General features: G+C 39.2%; 1 protein-coding gene across 1 annotated transcript in view; it reads left to right on the plus strand.

Moving 5' to 3' along the window:
• The window catches only part of cdh13 (cadherin 13, H-cadherin (heart)), a 325,369-nt gene that overhangs the window by 278,988 nt on the left and 29,246 nt on the right, over positions 1-17,135 (plus strand). The window contains exon 12 of the mRNA XM_014034245.1: positions 1,480-1,622. Within this exon, the coding sequence (XP_013889699.1) occupies positions 1,480-1,622 (143 nt within the window). The remainder of the gene's footprint in view (positions 1-1,479; positions 1,623-17,135) is intronic.

A 17,135-nucleotide genomic window follows, 5' to 3' on the forward strand; every position in this document is an offset into this window, starting at 1 on the left:
CACACACGCACACACATTTGTTTGCATGGCAGTGTGTGAAAAAAAAAGAAAGACTTGGATAGGCCACATATAGCATTAAACAAGTCATTATTAACTGAGCGTTTAACCTCAGTGCATTCCTCTTTTGTTCCAGTAAAACACATGTGTAGGTTAACAGTAGTAATCACAGGAAAGTCTATGTAAGAGCACGAGGGGAGAGGTGTGAGCCGAGGTTGATTGCAAGGCCATTTCCCAAGGCTTTGTCGTGCTCTGTTAGCCGAAGAGCTCAATTTCAAAGACAATTTCTCTACCTCTGAGCACTTTGAGAATGAGTGGCCTTGTGGCGAACAGTCCTGTGTGTCTCTATGTGTATTTGTGTAACTTTTAGCTGCCTCTGTACGTATGAAATATGTTGCATCGGACAAGTATACAGCATGGGTAAGCCTGAGTACGCACATCGATATATGTGTGAAAAAGTGGTGCAGCAGAGCTCGTAAATCAATTCGGTGTGACGGTGGAATAAATGCAAGTCTCTTTCTAATCAGCATCTAGCAGTCATCAGTACTAGACTGAGTGGTTACATTAGCAAGGTCGTGATCCGCCCTTCATCTCGTTTTCAAGGCGATGCCGGCTTGGCTGCTCGCCCACAAGATTTGTGGAGAGGTTCTCCATCATCTTAAGACCTCAGCTCTGCAGGAGGTGCTGCTGCTGCTGCTGCTGCAGTCAAGCTGAAATGTTGTCGATGCAGGGAAAGCAACACTCGACCTTTTCTACACCATCTTCACTTTAGATTATTTTCCATCATATTGTGTGCCAAACTGTACAAAAGCCCATCTTCTCCTTCAAAAAGATCTTCCTCTATATTTCAACAGATTGTTGCTCGGTTAGTTTAGAATGTGATCTCCAGCAGTGTTGACTCATTGCACCGTGGATTACAAGAAAAACACTGATTATTTGTCCTTGATTTAAAGCAGTTTCCATTCCTTCAAAAAGACAGTGAACATGATGAAAATACTTTTACGTCCCGTTTTCAGGTTTAAGTGGGGAAAAAAAGTGAGACCTATTCAAACTTTCTATACTCTGAAGGAAAGCTTCCATTGTTTGATTGAAATAGAGGCATTTTTAATATCTTAAATATGTGTCCATTTGAATTTAAAATGGCTTCAAATGATGCAAGGATTTAACTTGCTTTCATAACTGCTTATCAACTGAGTTACAAAAATGTTTTTTTAAAAAGCAATTAACTCAACAAAAGTGTCCTTTTTATTCTGCTAAGGTCCCCATCGCATACCACATATGCAGAATGACAGAAAAGATGAACTGTTGTTTAGGTTTATTGTTTCAACAATAGTTGTAAATTTTCTTGAATAAAAAAGTCATGATGACAATAAGTTCTTGTTGTGTGTGGTTTCTGTTGATTGCTAATTAACAGGCACCTAAAACTGTAATTATCGTCTTATTTCTTTCTTTCATCATTTATTTATTGTCACCTTGTTTCAGATATGCTGTTCTGAGAGACCCAGCAGGCTGGCTGAGTGTGAACCCGGTCAGAGGAACTGTCAACACCTCAGCCTCACTGGATCGAGAGTCTCCTTATGTTCATGACAGTAAATACACAGCTGTCTTCATCGCAACAGATAATGGTGAGTTTTATAAAGATTTCAAATATACATATTGCATTAAAAAAACGTAAATGTTGGACCATCCTGAATGGTACAGAGCCCGCAAGGGGACATGGGATGACTTTTTTTCTTTTGTGTTCCCTCGCAATGTTTTTTTTTTTTTTTTTTTTTTGCATTCCCATGCAAAAGTTTTTTGTATTGTATGAGTTGAATTAAATCAGACTTTTATTTTGAAATATCCGGTTACCAAAACAGGATGTGTCGCCACAAGTAGGGGAATTTGACGATGATATTTCATGGCTGCACAGAGTTAAAATACCTGAATATTAAATATCTAAGCTGAATTAATGTAGTGGGCTAACGCACGTGTAATGCTGAACATGTGAATTTATAAAATATACCAGCAGGCACAACAGTAGCAAACGGCTTTTGCGAGGGAATATAAAAAGTATGTGAGGTAATGCAAAAGCATTGCTTGGGAATGCATGCAAAAAAAATCCCCAATTTTCCTATTGTGGGCTCCACTGCGATGAGAAACAAAACCTTTTAGTCCCCATCTGTACTGGGCTGTATGCATTGTCACATTTTCTGTTTTTTCTTAATTAACCAAATAACTTTGTTAACATTATTAAAAACTGGAGCTTAGGTCGACTAAAAGTAGTCAACCTTTGCACGGAGAAGAGGCAAAAGTTTACTAAAAGTACACTTAGAGGTTGTTTTATTGTATTCAAATTATTTTAGAGGTATAAATATTTTAACAAGCATTTTATGAAGTGACAGCTTCATGTCAAGGTTTCCCATGATGGAACAATTCTTAGTTGTCAAAAAGAAAAAAAAATTGTATAGGTCTTCTGGACGGGTTCTTCTCTAATGAAACGTTTCGTCTCTCCTCCAAGAGACTTCTTCAGTCTGAGAGTTTCAGGCAAAATTCAGGCTTTTAAGCCCTGCCTCCATGTGACTGATACTCACATCACATGGCTATCGTTGACACCTAATTAACACTTATTGTTAACAGGGGGTGGAGTGATACTGGCAATGGCCGCGCTGTAGGAGGGGGACAACTGAAAACGGAGGCCTCCACCTCTGTTTAATGATGGACGGTCTTTCTTCACAAAAATGTCTTCTTTTACTCCTCTCTCAAACCAACGTTCCTCTCTATCAAGAATGAGAACATCCTCATCTCTGAAAGAGTGACCGCTGGCCTGTAAATGAGTGAAAACTGCAGAGTTCTGGCCATTAGATGTAGCTCGTCTGTGTTGGGACATTCTTTTGAACAGTGGCTGCTTTGTTTCCCTGATGTATAACTGGTCAAACCCCAAAACACATTACGGCAAAGGCTGGTTCACCCCAAAGATCCGGTGCCCCGGCACAAACAGAGCAATGTTGTATATGCTGTTAAGTGCCTGGAGGACTGCAACCAGTTATACATCGGGGAAACAAAGCAGCCACTGTTCAAAAGAATGTCCCAACACAGACGAGCTACGTCTAATGGCCAGAACTCTGCAGTTTTCACTCATTTACAGGCCAGCGGTCACTCTTTCAGAGATGAGGATGTTCTCATTCTTGATAGAGAGGAACGTTGGTTTGAGAGAGGAGTAAAAGAAGCCATTTTTGTGAAGAAAGACCGTCCATCATTAAACAGAGGTGGAGGCCTCCGTTTTCAGTTGTCCCCCTCCTACAGCGTGGCCATTGCCAATTTCACTCCACCCCCTGTTAACAATAAGTGTTAATTAGGTGTCAACGATAGCCATGTGATGTGAGTATCAGTCACATGGAGGCAGGGCTTAAMAGCCTGAATTTWGCCTGAAACTCTCAGACTGAAGAAGTCTCTTGGAGRAGAGACKAAACGTTTCATTAGAGAAGAACCCGTCCAGARGACCTATACAATTTTTTTTTGATTTTTTACCTGGATTACTGAGATGCATCAGGACAATTCTCGGTTGTATTCAGCAGATAATTATTTCTTAATGATAAATGTCAGTCGCTGCGTTTCCATTGCAAATGTGTGCAGAACTATGTTGATATTCTGTTAATGTTGAAAAAACACATGCTGCAGTTTTGGGAAATTGTAGTCGATGAGTTTAATACTTTCTTTTACTACTTCAATGATTTTACAAATACTTTTACTTCCTGTTATCTTCTTCTTCGTTGTCTTTTTCGCCAGTAGAAACAGCCGGTTCTTGATCACGTGACTCCCGTGGTGCAAAAAAAGGGTTTCCATTGCAGTTTTGCGAAATACATCAATTTCGATACGGCCGAAAAACCACCTCATCCTAGCGCAAAACCACTTTGTTGAAAAACATATATATTTTTTAAATTGACGTGTTTCCATTGAGCAAATTAATTTTTGAAATTATAATTTGCGCATTTTCGTGTCAATGGAAACGCAGCTATTGATGAACTGCAGCTAAAATAAAATAATAATAATAAAAAAATGTTCTATTACTGGCAGATTCTTAGAAAGACCTGCTCGGTTTGTTGTCCTCACCTGGCCGTAGTGAAACTGTCATTATCCTGCGGTGCTTTAAGCAGCACGTTGTCTGTTGGACCATATGGTGGCTGGTTGGTCGTGTCAGAGGAGCTGCTGCTCAGAGACTCTCCGAGGCGCAGATGAAAGTGTCGAGAACCCCGACGTGTCTTTTCTCCCCCCTTCTCTCTGCTTCCCTTTCTGTCTCATCATCTCTCCGTCTCTTTGTCCCCCTTTCTCTGTGTCTCTCCCCCGCCCTATCAATCCATCTGTTCTGCTGTTCTCAGGAGATTCTGACAGATCCATTAGAGGAACTGAGGGATTCTATTAGTAGGCAGCAGAATAGCACTGTTGTGCTGGGGAATTCAGCAGCCTTAGAAAGATGAGTGCTGAAAGAGGAGTAATGATGGGGCAGGAGGAGAAGGTGGGAAGAGGTGGAAGGGTCAGCGCGGAGGGAGAGAAAGGAAGGGACATGAGAAGAGATAACAAGAAAAAGATATGGCGCGGAAGAAGTGGGCATCAAAAAGGTAGAATGAAAAGAGAACTGGGTGAGTGGGCAGAGCAGGAGAAAGACTCAAAGATGAGGGAGTGTTTGAGGATGAAGTTTGATATTTTTATCTAAGTTTCATCCTGACAGTTTAAACATAGATGAGTTTACCCTCCTGGTTGTGACAAGTTTCATTAACAAGTCAGTGTATGTATTTGTTTCCTTTCAAAGTAAAAATGGGTTACAATAGATGTCAAAGTTAATATTGACCAAGTTTTTGCATCATGAATGTAAATAAATAGTGTTGAGAAGCACTTAATTTTTGATATTGGAAAAATAAATAGTAACAAACATGGATTATCATAGGTGAGGATGTGTTTCATTGTAACTAAACAGGATGTTTTATTTATTTTTTAATAAGAGGGGTTTGGCTATTTTTTGCATTGATGTCTCAGTTGAGAAAGCAACAAACTTTTGGTTCGTTTTTCTCAAATTGTTGTTTTTTGTTCAAAATGTCACCAAGAATGTTATTGTTAAAACGTCTTTTTTTTTTGTCAAAATAGTTTTTTTTTTTAATTGTTGGTGTTTTGTAACAAAACTATCATTGTTATCACTTCAACAGTTTATTGAAAAGTTAATCGTGATTTATCCTAGGAGGAGATTTTTTTAACACTGTTTTGGTTGAAACTCTTTTTCTTTCTTTCATTCATTTAATAATTCACCTAAAATAAAGTTTGATCCAATTTGAGCCGTAGTGGAAAAATCAATGGTTTAATAATATTTCAGGGGTACATGACAGAGAATTTTATGGTCCAGAAAAAGGTTTTAGTGCCTTTTATCTTATTGAATGATGAGTTACATCACAGAAGAGGTGAAATTTATGACTTGTTGGTGTTGCCAAATGGTCTTTACAAAGTCATTAAGATTAAGAATGGATTAAATGAATGTATGTGAAACACTAACAACCCATTTTATAACTTTTAAAGCTTTTTAGAGAACAAATCATGATAAGCTTATTTATTTTTGAGGTACAGCATGAGTAAAAAGTTATATAATATGACAAAACATGAAATGCAAGCTGTACCTTGTCCTAATATATAAATATAGCAAAAGATTTAAGAGGAGCATGGACATGAGTGGTATCAGAAGCACATGTTGGACTTGTTCTGCCCACACACATTGAAGGCAAGTGGAACCATAAAAATATACAGAAAAAGAAAAAAAGCAGTGATCGATCCATTTAACACCAAGCAGTATGGCTGACAAGCAAAGTACAGATGTGAGTTTTATTACCGTCTTTTCTTTTCCCCCCTTCATTGTGTGTCATCGACGGAGGAAGGTGTTCATCCCCTGCAGTAACTGTTGCAGTCATTGTTTGACAACTTGTGAAATATAGATATTGATTTCCCTTTAGATCTTTTTCTTTATATTGAGGAGATGTCCAGTGAATTTCTGTGCACCCTGTAGAGAGGACAAAGCTGAGTGTAAAGAGACCCTATTAAATAAGAGAGACCAAAATAAAAAGCCATAAGAAGGTTTATAATGGAATTGGAAAAAAAAATAAGTCATTGTTAAAACGGCACAGACAAAATCTCGTGATTTAAAATGTGAGCAGGTTAGCTGAAGTGTATGTGCAGCTGGAGCTGATCGACTGATCATTTTAAACCTCTGAAGTCCAAATTAATAAAACCAAACAAACTCAACAAAAAAGGAAAGAAAATGAATTTATGCAAACTATCTGCATGAAAAAAGAGCAGTTTTATTAAGGTTGATGTTAAGGTCAGACATTGTGTTTGATGAATCAGCAGCAGAGCACATGTATTCTGCAAGTTACTGCTATATTTTAATTTGCTTTGAGACTGAGAAATCAACCTGATGTGTCATGTTTGCAATTTGTAAAATTTAACTGTTTATCTAGCCAAGTCTTTCAGGCTTATAAAAAGTATTTTTGATCTTATTTTGAGACTGATACACTAAGCAAGAGCAGAATATTTTAGATAATTACTTGTTAGCCTGAAAATTTTCTTTATTTCAAAAAACTTACAAGTGCAATCCTCTTGTTTCATTGGCATAGTATTTCACTTAATTAGAGTCTGAATTGCCTCAAATTAGGTAAAATAATTTACCAAAGGAATAAGACAATTGCAATTCTGGAAATAAGGAAAATTTCCAGGCGAACAAGATTCTGCTTTTGCTTATTATATCCGTACTTTTTGACTGGATATAAGATAGAAAGACTTGGATGGACAGTTTGTGCAGTGCATGTGCACAGACGGTGCATCAGCATTGAAAGGAGGACAAAGTAAAACCTCATCCCAGCCCATACTCTATGTCACTGATCACTTTACACTTCTGTTCAAATACTTTACTACAATTCAAACAACTGTCAAAAACAATTATTAGAAAATTTGTCCTTTTTTTGAGTCAGTCATTTCAGCAAAACTTGTCACTCATCATTTACAACAGCAAGCTTTGGCTGCCAATCACTGTCTGTGACACGCCAGCCTACGTTAGCCACTCAGACAACCCTCAGCTGTGGAGACGAGGAACACAAACCAAATCAAAATCTGATTTTTTTTTTTTTTTTGTAAATGTTGACCGTTGGCAGGACACTAAACTGTCAAACAAGCTGCACAAGTTATAAAAATAMATTCATGAAAGTCATTTGTGTGGATAAGAGAGGACATGCTGTTCTTCTAAAAATAGAACGTCTTTGTTTTAGTGCCTGTTTATTGTTCTGGTCCACACCTGGTTTGTTTCTGTTGACCGTTACTTGTTTTCAACTGCTCTAACTTCCACCAACATAGCTGACTGTTTCTGTTAGTACGTATAAAAACAGGAAGCGTGATTCATTCCCCCTCCCCTCCCTTTGGGGCGGACTCCACGCCTTCCAACAGATTTTATGTCTTTCCAAATTTGCTGCTCCATTTAGAAACAAAACTGGCACGTAGGTTTGGATGATCATTTACACACACGCCTGAGCGTCAATTTATTTATTCACTTCCTGCACTCTGAGTCTCTCAGCCATTCCTCCATCTGTATTTGCTCACTGTGCATGCCCCCCCACCCATGAAGTATTTGTATTTTTTGAGTTAATGACTGAAAAGCCACAAACAAGTTTTCCCTGTGCAGCAGCACCTGGCAGGCTAACGGAGCAGCACAATATTGTTTGAAGGGATATTGTTCCAACCTGAGCAGAGGCCTTGACGAGCTGTTTATGTAAACTCTCATCAGTGGGGTTCACACGCCGGAGAATTCTCCTCTGGTGCCTGAATCCCTACTGGGATGCCAACTGTTCTTGCATCTTACCCCCCCCACGCTCCGTCCTTCGGATCGGCTTTTGTTATCGGTCAATTTATGTGGTCGTGTTTTGTTGAATTGACAATGTGTGTTTACCCCGGCTTTTATTGTTTTTGTCACAGTTCATGCGTAAGCCGACCGGCCTGGCCCGGTGGATCCTCTCACTGCTCTGTGTTGTGGTTTTCTCCCGGCTTCTCATTTAAATGTTAAACCGCCTCCTGGTGGGAGTCATTTGTCATTTGGAGACATGAATACATTATCAAGCCCCTGGTTGTCTGAAATACAACAGCATACAAACACACACACACACACACACACTTTAGTCTCAGTTTCCGCTGTCACCAAACCTGCTATTAAAACTCTTAAGTTATACACAAAAGAGCAGAGCGGCGTTCACGTCTGCACAGAGGAGGAAGCCTCTCGTAAGTTCAGAAGTAATGGTGTGTGTGTGTGTGTCAAACAAACTTCCACACAACCAACAGCCACATACAGGTGCTGGTCATAAAATTAGAATATCATGAAAAAGTAGATTTATTTCAGTAATTCCATTTAAAAAGTGAAACTTGTATATTATATTCATACATTACATACAAACTCATATATTTCAAATGTTTATTTCGTTTAATTTTGATGATTAAAAATGACAACAAATGAAAATCTCAAATTCAGCATATCAGAAAATTAGAATCTTGTGAAAAGGTTCAAAATGGATGGCACCTGGTACCACACTCTAATCAGCTAATTAACTCAAACCACCTGCAAAGGCCTTTAAATGGTCTTTCAGTCTAGTTCTATAGGCTACACAATCATGGGGAAGACTGCAGACTTAGTTGTCCAAAAGACGACCATCGACACCTTGCACAAGGAGGGCAAGACACAAAAGGTCATCGCTAAAGAGGCTGGCTGTTCACAGAGCTCTGTGTCCAAGCACATTAATAGAGAGGCGAAGGGAAGGAAAAGATGTGGTCGAAAAAAATGTACAAGCAAGAGAGATAACCGCACCCTGGAGAGGATTGTGAAACAAAACCCATTCAAAAATGTGGGGGAGATTCACAAAGAGTGGACTGCAGCTGGAGTGAGTGCTTCAAGAACCACCACACACAGACGTATGAAAGACATGGGTTTCTGCTGTCGCATTCCTTGTGTCAAGCCACTCTTGAAACACAGACAGCGTCAGAAGCGTCTTGCCTGGGCTACAGAGAAACAGGACTGGACTGCTGGTGAGTGGTCCAAAGTCATGTTCTCTGATGAAAGTAAATTTTGCATTTCCTTTGGAAATCAAGGTCCCAGAGTCTGGAGGAAAAGAAGAGAGGCACTTCATCCACGTTGCTTGAAGTCCAGTGTAAAGTTTCCACAGTCAGTGATGGTTTGGGGTGCCATGTCATCTGCTGGTGTTGGTCCATTGTGTTTTCTGAGGTCCAGGGTCAACGCAGCCACATACCAGGAAGTTTTAGAGCACTTCATGCTTCCTGCTGCTGACCAACTTTTTGGAGATGCAGATTTCATTTTCCAACAGGACTTGGCACCTGCACACAGTGCCAAAGCTACCAGTACCTGGTTGAAGGACCATGGTATCCCTGTTCTTAATTGGCCAGCAAACTCTCCTGACCTTAACCCCATAGAAAATCTATGGGGTATTGTGAAGAAGAAGATGCAATACACCAGACCCAACAATTCAGAAGAGCTAAAAGCCACTATTAGAGCAACCTGGGCTATCATAACACCTGAGCAGTGCCACAGACTGATCGACTCCATGCCACGCCGCATTGCTGCAGTAATACAGGCCAAAGGAGCCCCAACTAAATACTGAGTGCTGTACATGCTCATACTTTTCATGTTCAGACTTTTCAGTTGGCCAACATTTCTATAAACCCTTTGTTTTTATTGGTCTTCAGTAATATTCTAATTTTCTGATATGCTGAATTTGAGATTTTCATTTGTTGTCATTTGTAATCATCAAAATTAAMCRAAATAAACATTTGAAATATATGAGTTTGTATGTAATGTATGAATATAATATACAAGTTTCACTTTTTAAATGGAATTACTGAAATAAATMTACTTTTTCATGATATTCTAATTTTATGACCAGCACCTGTATACTGTATTACAGGAGGCACACATAGGCTGAACTCTAATAAGTCCCAGTATTCATCACAGCCTCTCTTTTTTGAATCAAATGCAGGAAGCAAACAAGCTGAATTCTAATGGGTCACAGAACAAAACTCATTGGTGCTCAGATAGATGCAGAGATGACTAGAAGGAAGGATGTGTGTGTGAATGAGTGTATGTAGCTGCAAATAATAGGTTTATCATCTCACGATCTGTCAATGGTACAAATCCCCTCCTCGATGTGTGATTGTGCATCGGGTAGATTGGGCTGTGTGCACAGGCGCCACTTTGTGTGACTCTACATGTGTCCATTTCCACGTCTGATGGCTGCCCACTGTGCTGCCTCATTGCCATACTAAGTGCTGGGAACCAATGTGCAGCTCATTGCTGTAATGGGCTGAGTAATTTTCCTGTTTCAGGCCAGCCCAGATACTCTGGTTTCCCCCGAAAAGTGCCCGTCATGCCACAAGTACACAGTGTGGAAGCTATAGGCAGATAGACTTGTGTTCTTCAGCCAGCTGTGAATAGAGCAACCTCGAATTACTGCAGGGAAAAGAGAAAGCAGGATGTGCTGCTGAGTCTGCTCAGAAAACAGAGCCTAAAATCATCACACCAAGAAAAGAAGAGGAAAACATCAGAATAAAAAATAAAGAAAAAAATGAATTTTTGGTGAGTTTTAGGGTATACAAATGTTTGGAATCAAGTTTATTTAAATAGCTCTGGCTTTTAAAATAAATAAATGAAGGCTACAAAAATCTATCTTTCAGTTATTGATGAATCTAGATTTGAGTAAAAGAGTCTCTGACTGTGCTGCAGCTGCTGCTGATGAGTTGAACAGCATTTGTGGGGGAGTCTCCAGAACATTTCGTGTTATCCATGGGGGTTCTCAAGTTTTTTACTTAAGTCACAGAGTCCTGTAGTCTTGTTGTTTGAAAAGTGTGTGTATATTAATTAGACAACAAAATTTCTCTCAAAATAGTCAGACAAATCTCTGAAACCATTTCCAACCTATCTCAAGAGTGCCTGACTTTTTTTTATTTTACTGTTGTTTAACCAGGCAAATCCCATTGAGATTGCAGAATTGAACTGATAAAAAATAACTATTCAATAACTGGTTCAAATCTGCCTGTTTTCATTTCAAAGGTGTATTTAAGTAGATTAAATAATTAATCTGGGGGCAGCTGCCAAAGTGGGTACAAAGTGGACCAAGGTGAGAATGATTTAGGTAATAAAATAAGATGCGTGGCCTAGAATAACATTTTGCAAGCTGTGTGTGAAATAGTTTTCTACCAGATTTTATACACAAAACACATCATTGTGGCTTACTGGTCACCTGTGTGAACACTCAGAGTGCAGTGAGGTCCGTTWGCCTTTTTTTTTATCATAATACTGATAGGTTTGAGTCAACAACTGGTTTCCATCAGTCGCAGCCATGAGATATGACAGGATTTTTGATTGATCTGTATGCATATAGCGAATGATAGAACTTTACAAAACATATTTTGCACTACAGGCAGGAGAGCAAGTGCCAAAGAGCTGATTGTTCCCAAATAAGTGGTAAATATAGCAACAGAACACTCGCTGTCAAGAAGATAAAAAGAAAATATCGGGGAAATGAGACAAGCTCAGGAGACAGAACAGAGACAAGTATGAGGTGAAAATTAAAAACATGACAGGACAGAGACATGGAGTTTTTTTTTTCTTTTTTTAGAAGATTAAAAAAAGGAAAGAGGAAAAAAATGGGGTTTTATGAGACACAATTTGTCAAAAAGAGAGTCTTATGAATTATAGAGCTGTTTATTTATCCCCTCCCTGTTTTAAGGTTGCTTGCTCCATCTATATATCTCTTGTGTCAATTATTTTATGGAGACGGACACCGGGGCAAGAAGGTCAACTGCCTTTCTGAAATGTGTTCCTACCTAGCCAATCAATTATGACCCGGCACTGCAGTGGGCAAAGGTGTCACCAACCAGAGGGGAGAGTGCAGTGCAGGAAATCAAGACATATTGACCCAAAGGTAATGGCAATGTAATGGATATGCTCAGAAAAGCACAGAAGATCACAGCTCAATGCCCTTTTGCCTCTGTTGCCTCCCCTGTCTTGCCACACTGGCTCATTAACCCCAAGTACTCATGTTGGTGCTTCAGTCCCAACTCCCACATCACTGTCTCCCCCTCTCTTCCTGTATGACTCTCTCCGTCTTTCATTTCTTGTAGCAGAACCTCTGGGGAAGTCACCACCTTGTAAACAGGATCATGTTGCATCGGTGATTAAAGAATATCTTTGTTTAGCTTCGCCAGGGAAGAGGCGTCTTTCTCTGTCGTTAGTGGAGTTTTATTTATTTATTTTTTTATCAGGCCTTGCTTCTCTTGTGTCCTTGGAATAATGATTCATCCTCAGATGAGTAGTTTGCACTGCGCCTGGCACACCTAAACAAGCATGTCACTGCCCACTCACAGAGAGCTTGTATTTGAGTGTAGGGGTACTACTTATTTTATCAAACACTGATACGTCTGGTTATGTTAGAGCTGCATATTGTCAGTGTGAATAAATAAAACAAAAAAAAATCCTACTTCTCTCTCAGCACGTCTCCATCAAGGTTTGGATGAAGTTTTAATGACAGATCCAAATGAGATGAGATGAGTGGGCTGTGGTGATGGAGAGGGAGAGATAATGAAAGATGAAGTTAGMTGATGGAATTAGACAAACACGGCTGATGGAGAGTGTCGTTCAGTTTATCTAGAAAACATGTCATTAGAGCAATGTAAAAAATCTGTCAGAGGCTTACTTTTTGATGATAAGTTCAAAGCTCCATCTGTCTGCATCTGGCTGTGTGTATGTCAATCTGGTCTAGTAGCTGTGTGCTGTGCAAGGGTTGGATGGTGTTTTAATTACCAATCCTCACAGTTTTTACTTTGCATTAAAGGCCACCTTCTATAACTTATACCGCAGGAAACTGTCCACCTAAATTATATTTGTGTTACATTTTCCTTCTGTCATCCATTAGGTTTTTGTCAAAACACTTCACACAGTGCAGTCGCACACTTAATTGGCAGAACATACCAAATATTGTGCAAAATAAAACACTTCTGTAAAAACATTTTTTCAGGAACATAGTTCCATTCTATACCACAATCAAATACCTGTAATACCTTCAATTGTTCTGAAAATGTATATGTCAAAAACTACTGTAGATTCTGCATAGCAGTAGCATATATCAGGGGTTCTCATGCCATTTGGGTCTGGGGACCCCCTTACAAGGTGGAAAAAAATTCCATGGACCCCCTCATAAACCCCATGCTGTTTTAAAAGATAATTTATTGTCATTTTAACCCCTAAATGTCATGGAAATATATAACTTGGAAATGAGTTTTTAATGCTTGTTTTATTAGTTCATTGTTCTCCATGCATTTTTTAAAATAAAAACCAAATTTACATTTTAGTTAAAACTTTTTTGAGGACCCCCAAGATACCTCTCGCGGACCCCAGTTTCAGAACCTCTGGCATATATGACCCTTGCACATATGCAAAGCACCAATGCATCAGAACTCAGAATTCACCAGAACAGATTTATAGTTTTGGGTTGGGGTCCGGAAGGGGTGGGGGGNGTGGTGGGGGGGATGCTCTTTGGTGGGCCCAATGCATAGCTCGTCTTTAGAGTCAAAAAATGAATAAAATAAAAACCTAAAGCTCTTACGATGGATAGTTTTTGAGTTAAAAGCATTTTTGTGTCCAGACAACCCCTTTTCAGATGGAGCCCTCTCCTTAAATATGGTGTCTATTGTAAAACTGTTGGCTGGTCCAGTGTAGGTTGGGCACTTCTCTATTCCTCCCAAATTTCATGCTGCTAGGTGCTTTCCAAAATCTTATTGTTTTGGGTGGGGGGKGGGGGGGGTTCTGAGGTGAGGGGCACTAATTTTTGATGGTGGGTCCAATGGATGGATAGTCCTTCATCAACAAAATAAATAAAATAAAAATCTGCAGCTTGGTTTGAATAGTGACGTCCATGGCTTTTGAACTGCCGAACAGAGCGTCAACAAGGAATGGGCCTGTTTAGCATACGATCTTCTGAAAAAAGTAGTTACTGATATGACTTACAGCTCTTTAAGGGGATCAAGATCTTGAAGTTTTGTTCTTTTCAAATAGCTATTCAAAAAAAACCATATTTTCTCAACTTCAAAAATAATTTCATAGGCGTGTTTTGGTCATTTGAGAATGGATCATATCATGGTCTTTTCATCTGACTGTAAGTTACTGCTGAAGTTAACTCTGTTTGCTAAAAATACTTATTTAGTTAAAAACACACACACACAATGAGAAATCTCTAATGGTAGGCACTGGTAGCCCACTGTAAACTGTAACAATACCCCCTTTCTGTAATCAGTTGGTATAATAGCTACCAACTGATAACCCAAACTCTATCCTGAAAGCAATTTGCCAGATTAGAAGCGATGCACCTGTCCCCAGCACCACTTCTCTCCCCGAAGTCATCTCTCTTAATGACTTGTGCCTATTGTAATTGGTTCTGGCTGGTTTCATTTACAGTTTTGATCAGCCAATCAGATTAGCAAAGTTTCGCGTGATAGTATTTGCCGAAGCCCCGAGGAGAATGAAGAGTGATGGGACAGAGGGTAGCGGGTTATCTGAGGGACTTTTTAAATAGGTCTGGGATTTAAATTGTAGCAAAATGGGGAGAAAGGAGTTCAAAGAAATACAACAGCAGATAGGGTGCTGTTTCCTATAGATTTACAGTGAAAGTGGAGCTAATGGAGAAAGCTGTTAAAATTTTTTCGTCACTGTGCGTTTTTTGTCAAAGATTCAGAATAAGATTCCTTATCTTTTAAATACAGCATATTCTTACAGCATGTTATGAATACCTTTTGTCTCGAGGCAGAATTAAACTTTTTATGAATTTTATCTACAAAAATAGCTCCTTCTTCTTCAGCATTTCATATTTTGGTTTTAGTCTAGTTGGTCAATACATATGGTCTTTTTAGAAATCTCTTTAATCAAATAATAACCCAGAGTTTGTAACAACAAAGTATTTCAACTGTTTTGAAAAAGGTTCAATGTTCTCAAATAAACTAGAGACAAAAAACAAGGTCACTTTGTGCCGTCTTGCTATCATTTGTACTGCAGTTATTTCAAAATATACCGTGATGTATGAAGCTCAGCAGTGAATTGAGGTGAACAAAGTGCACCTCAAGTTCAAGTAAAAATAGTTTTAGAACTGTGTTCATGGCACATTTAGCAGACACACTGACAGTCCATAAACATCTTTAAACTTTGGAGTTTTKCTGCTGTTGTTTTTGGTTTGGTGCTTCTATTTATTTCGTAGCGCAGATGTTTTCACTGAACCAAATAGGACAAAAAGCTGACGTAGCATCAGTTGGAAAATGAGGAGAAATGAAGTCAATTTGAATAAAAGTGATACTTTTTGTAATTTTTTTGCATTTATTTCATGTATCTATTACGTGATGATACTCAAAAAAGCAACTGAAAGAGAGAATAAGCAGATACACTGTTTGAAAAAAAGCACAAGTCAAAGGAAGTTGGTGTTAAATGAAGCAATAAAACAAAACAAACAAAAACAGAAGTTTTTAGATGTCAAGTTGAACAGAACACTGATCCATGTTCAGACATCTTTTGTTAGACCAAAGTCTCTTCTATCTGTAAAATGCTGATCTATCCTGGCAGTGCCTTTAAACGTTTTAACCTGAGTATAATACTGTTGTACATGAGAGAAGAGCATATCAGAGTTGTAGTGTATTAATTTTAACATGAAGTGGGTTGTGTGTGTGGTATCACAGCAGAAACAAGAGCTTRCTAGTTTGATTTGTTTGGAAGGAAAAATGCAGCCATGAGTGAGTCAGCCCAGCCCAGCAACAAAATACTTTTAAAGGGCTCGACACAAGGGAGGTGACGTCGCTYGCTCTCCATTCATTTCCTACGGAGCCTGTGTGTCGAGGCGACAATCGCTTGCCCTCCTCCAGCTAAGCGACCGGCGAAAATAGTGCATGTGAAATTTTGCGCTCGTACACACAGACGTGCACACGCGAGCTTGCAACGCGACATATGAAAGTTGAAAAATGTTCAACTTTTGTCGCTGTCGCTTAGCATACAACCAATCAGCGAGGGTTTTRTTGACTGACCAATGAGAGRAGAGTATGCKACACACTGCMGTTAGCTAACACTTTCACCAAGTGATTATTAAAAAGCTTTGTGGGAATTTATTGGCAYCAGGGTGAAGTTTATGGTAAGTTTTTCCTCATAAACTGTATCTTGATGTGCATTTGTTTTTCAATAKCATTAGCATCACAAGATTTGTTTAGTTTACACATCCGTAATGCACACCTCCCTTCAGAGTCAAGAACCAATCAAATTTTGTGAAGACAAGCGACCTGAGAGTGCGATTCGCAACGCTGCAATCGCTATCGCGTCCCGTGTGTTGGGTTTCACCCTGGCTGCGTTGACAGCCGTTCATCGCTGTAGTTTGTCGCTGCCCGTGTGTCAAGCCCATTACAGCCAAACACAATCCAAGATGGCTGATCCTGCTAGTGGACATCAATCTATATGATTTTGTCTTTACCTCATTGAATTTCCTCTGACAGATCATGTGAGATGTTGCAGCATCACATAAACCTGTGTGAAGTCATCTTTGAAGCTTGACGTTCATGTAATCATCTAAAATTATGTGTCTTCATATTTGATCATTTATCATTATATTTATTCCAGAGCAGTGTCACAGTATGGTTCTAAGTGTAAGTAAGCTTAGCACATCAAGAACTTTGCTGTTGCAATGAAGTTTTGAAGAATGAAATTTGTAGATCTTTATGTTAATGGTAGGCACTGGTAGCCCACTGTCAATCATTTGAAACTCACTCATCTAGAGAACACGGTGAGTTATATTAAGTTTTCATGATTGCTTTATTATGGAGCAAACAAATGTTTGTTGGAATTAGAGTTAATGTGGTTTAAGAATTTAAACAATCTCACACAAAGACCCACAGCCTGCGCACACTGCAGACTGTGGAAAATGGAGTTTAGTCACTGACGCAAAGTTGGACACACGGTATCTGTTTAATAACAATGGGCCTCATGCAAGAACCGTTCGTACGCACAGATTTGTTCTTAARTTGTGCGTACGAGTGATTTAGGAGAATTTGTG

Source organism: Austrofundulus limnaeus, unplaced genomic scaffold, assembly GCF_001266775.1.
Source record: "Austrofundulus limnaeus strain Quisiro unplaced genomic scaffold, Austrofundulus_limnaeus-1.0 Scaffold7, whole genome shotgun sequence".
Taxonomy (NCBI): Eukaryota; Metazoa; Chordata; class Actinopteri; order Cyprinodontiformes; family Rivulidae; genus Austrofundulus; species Austrofundulus limnaeus.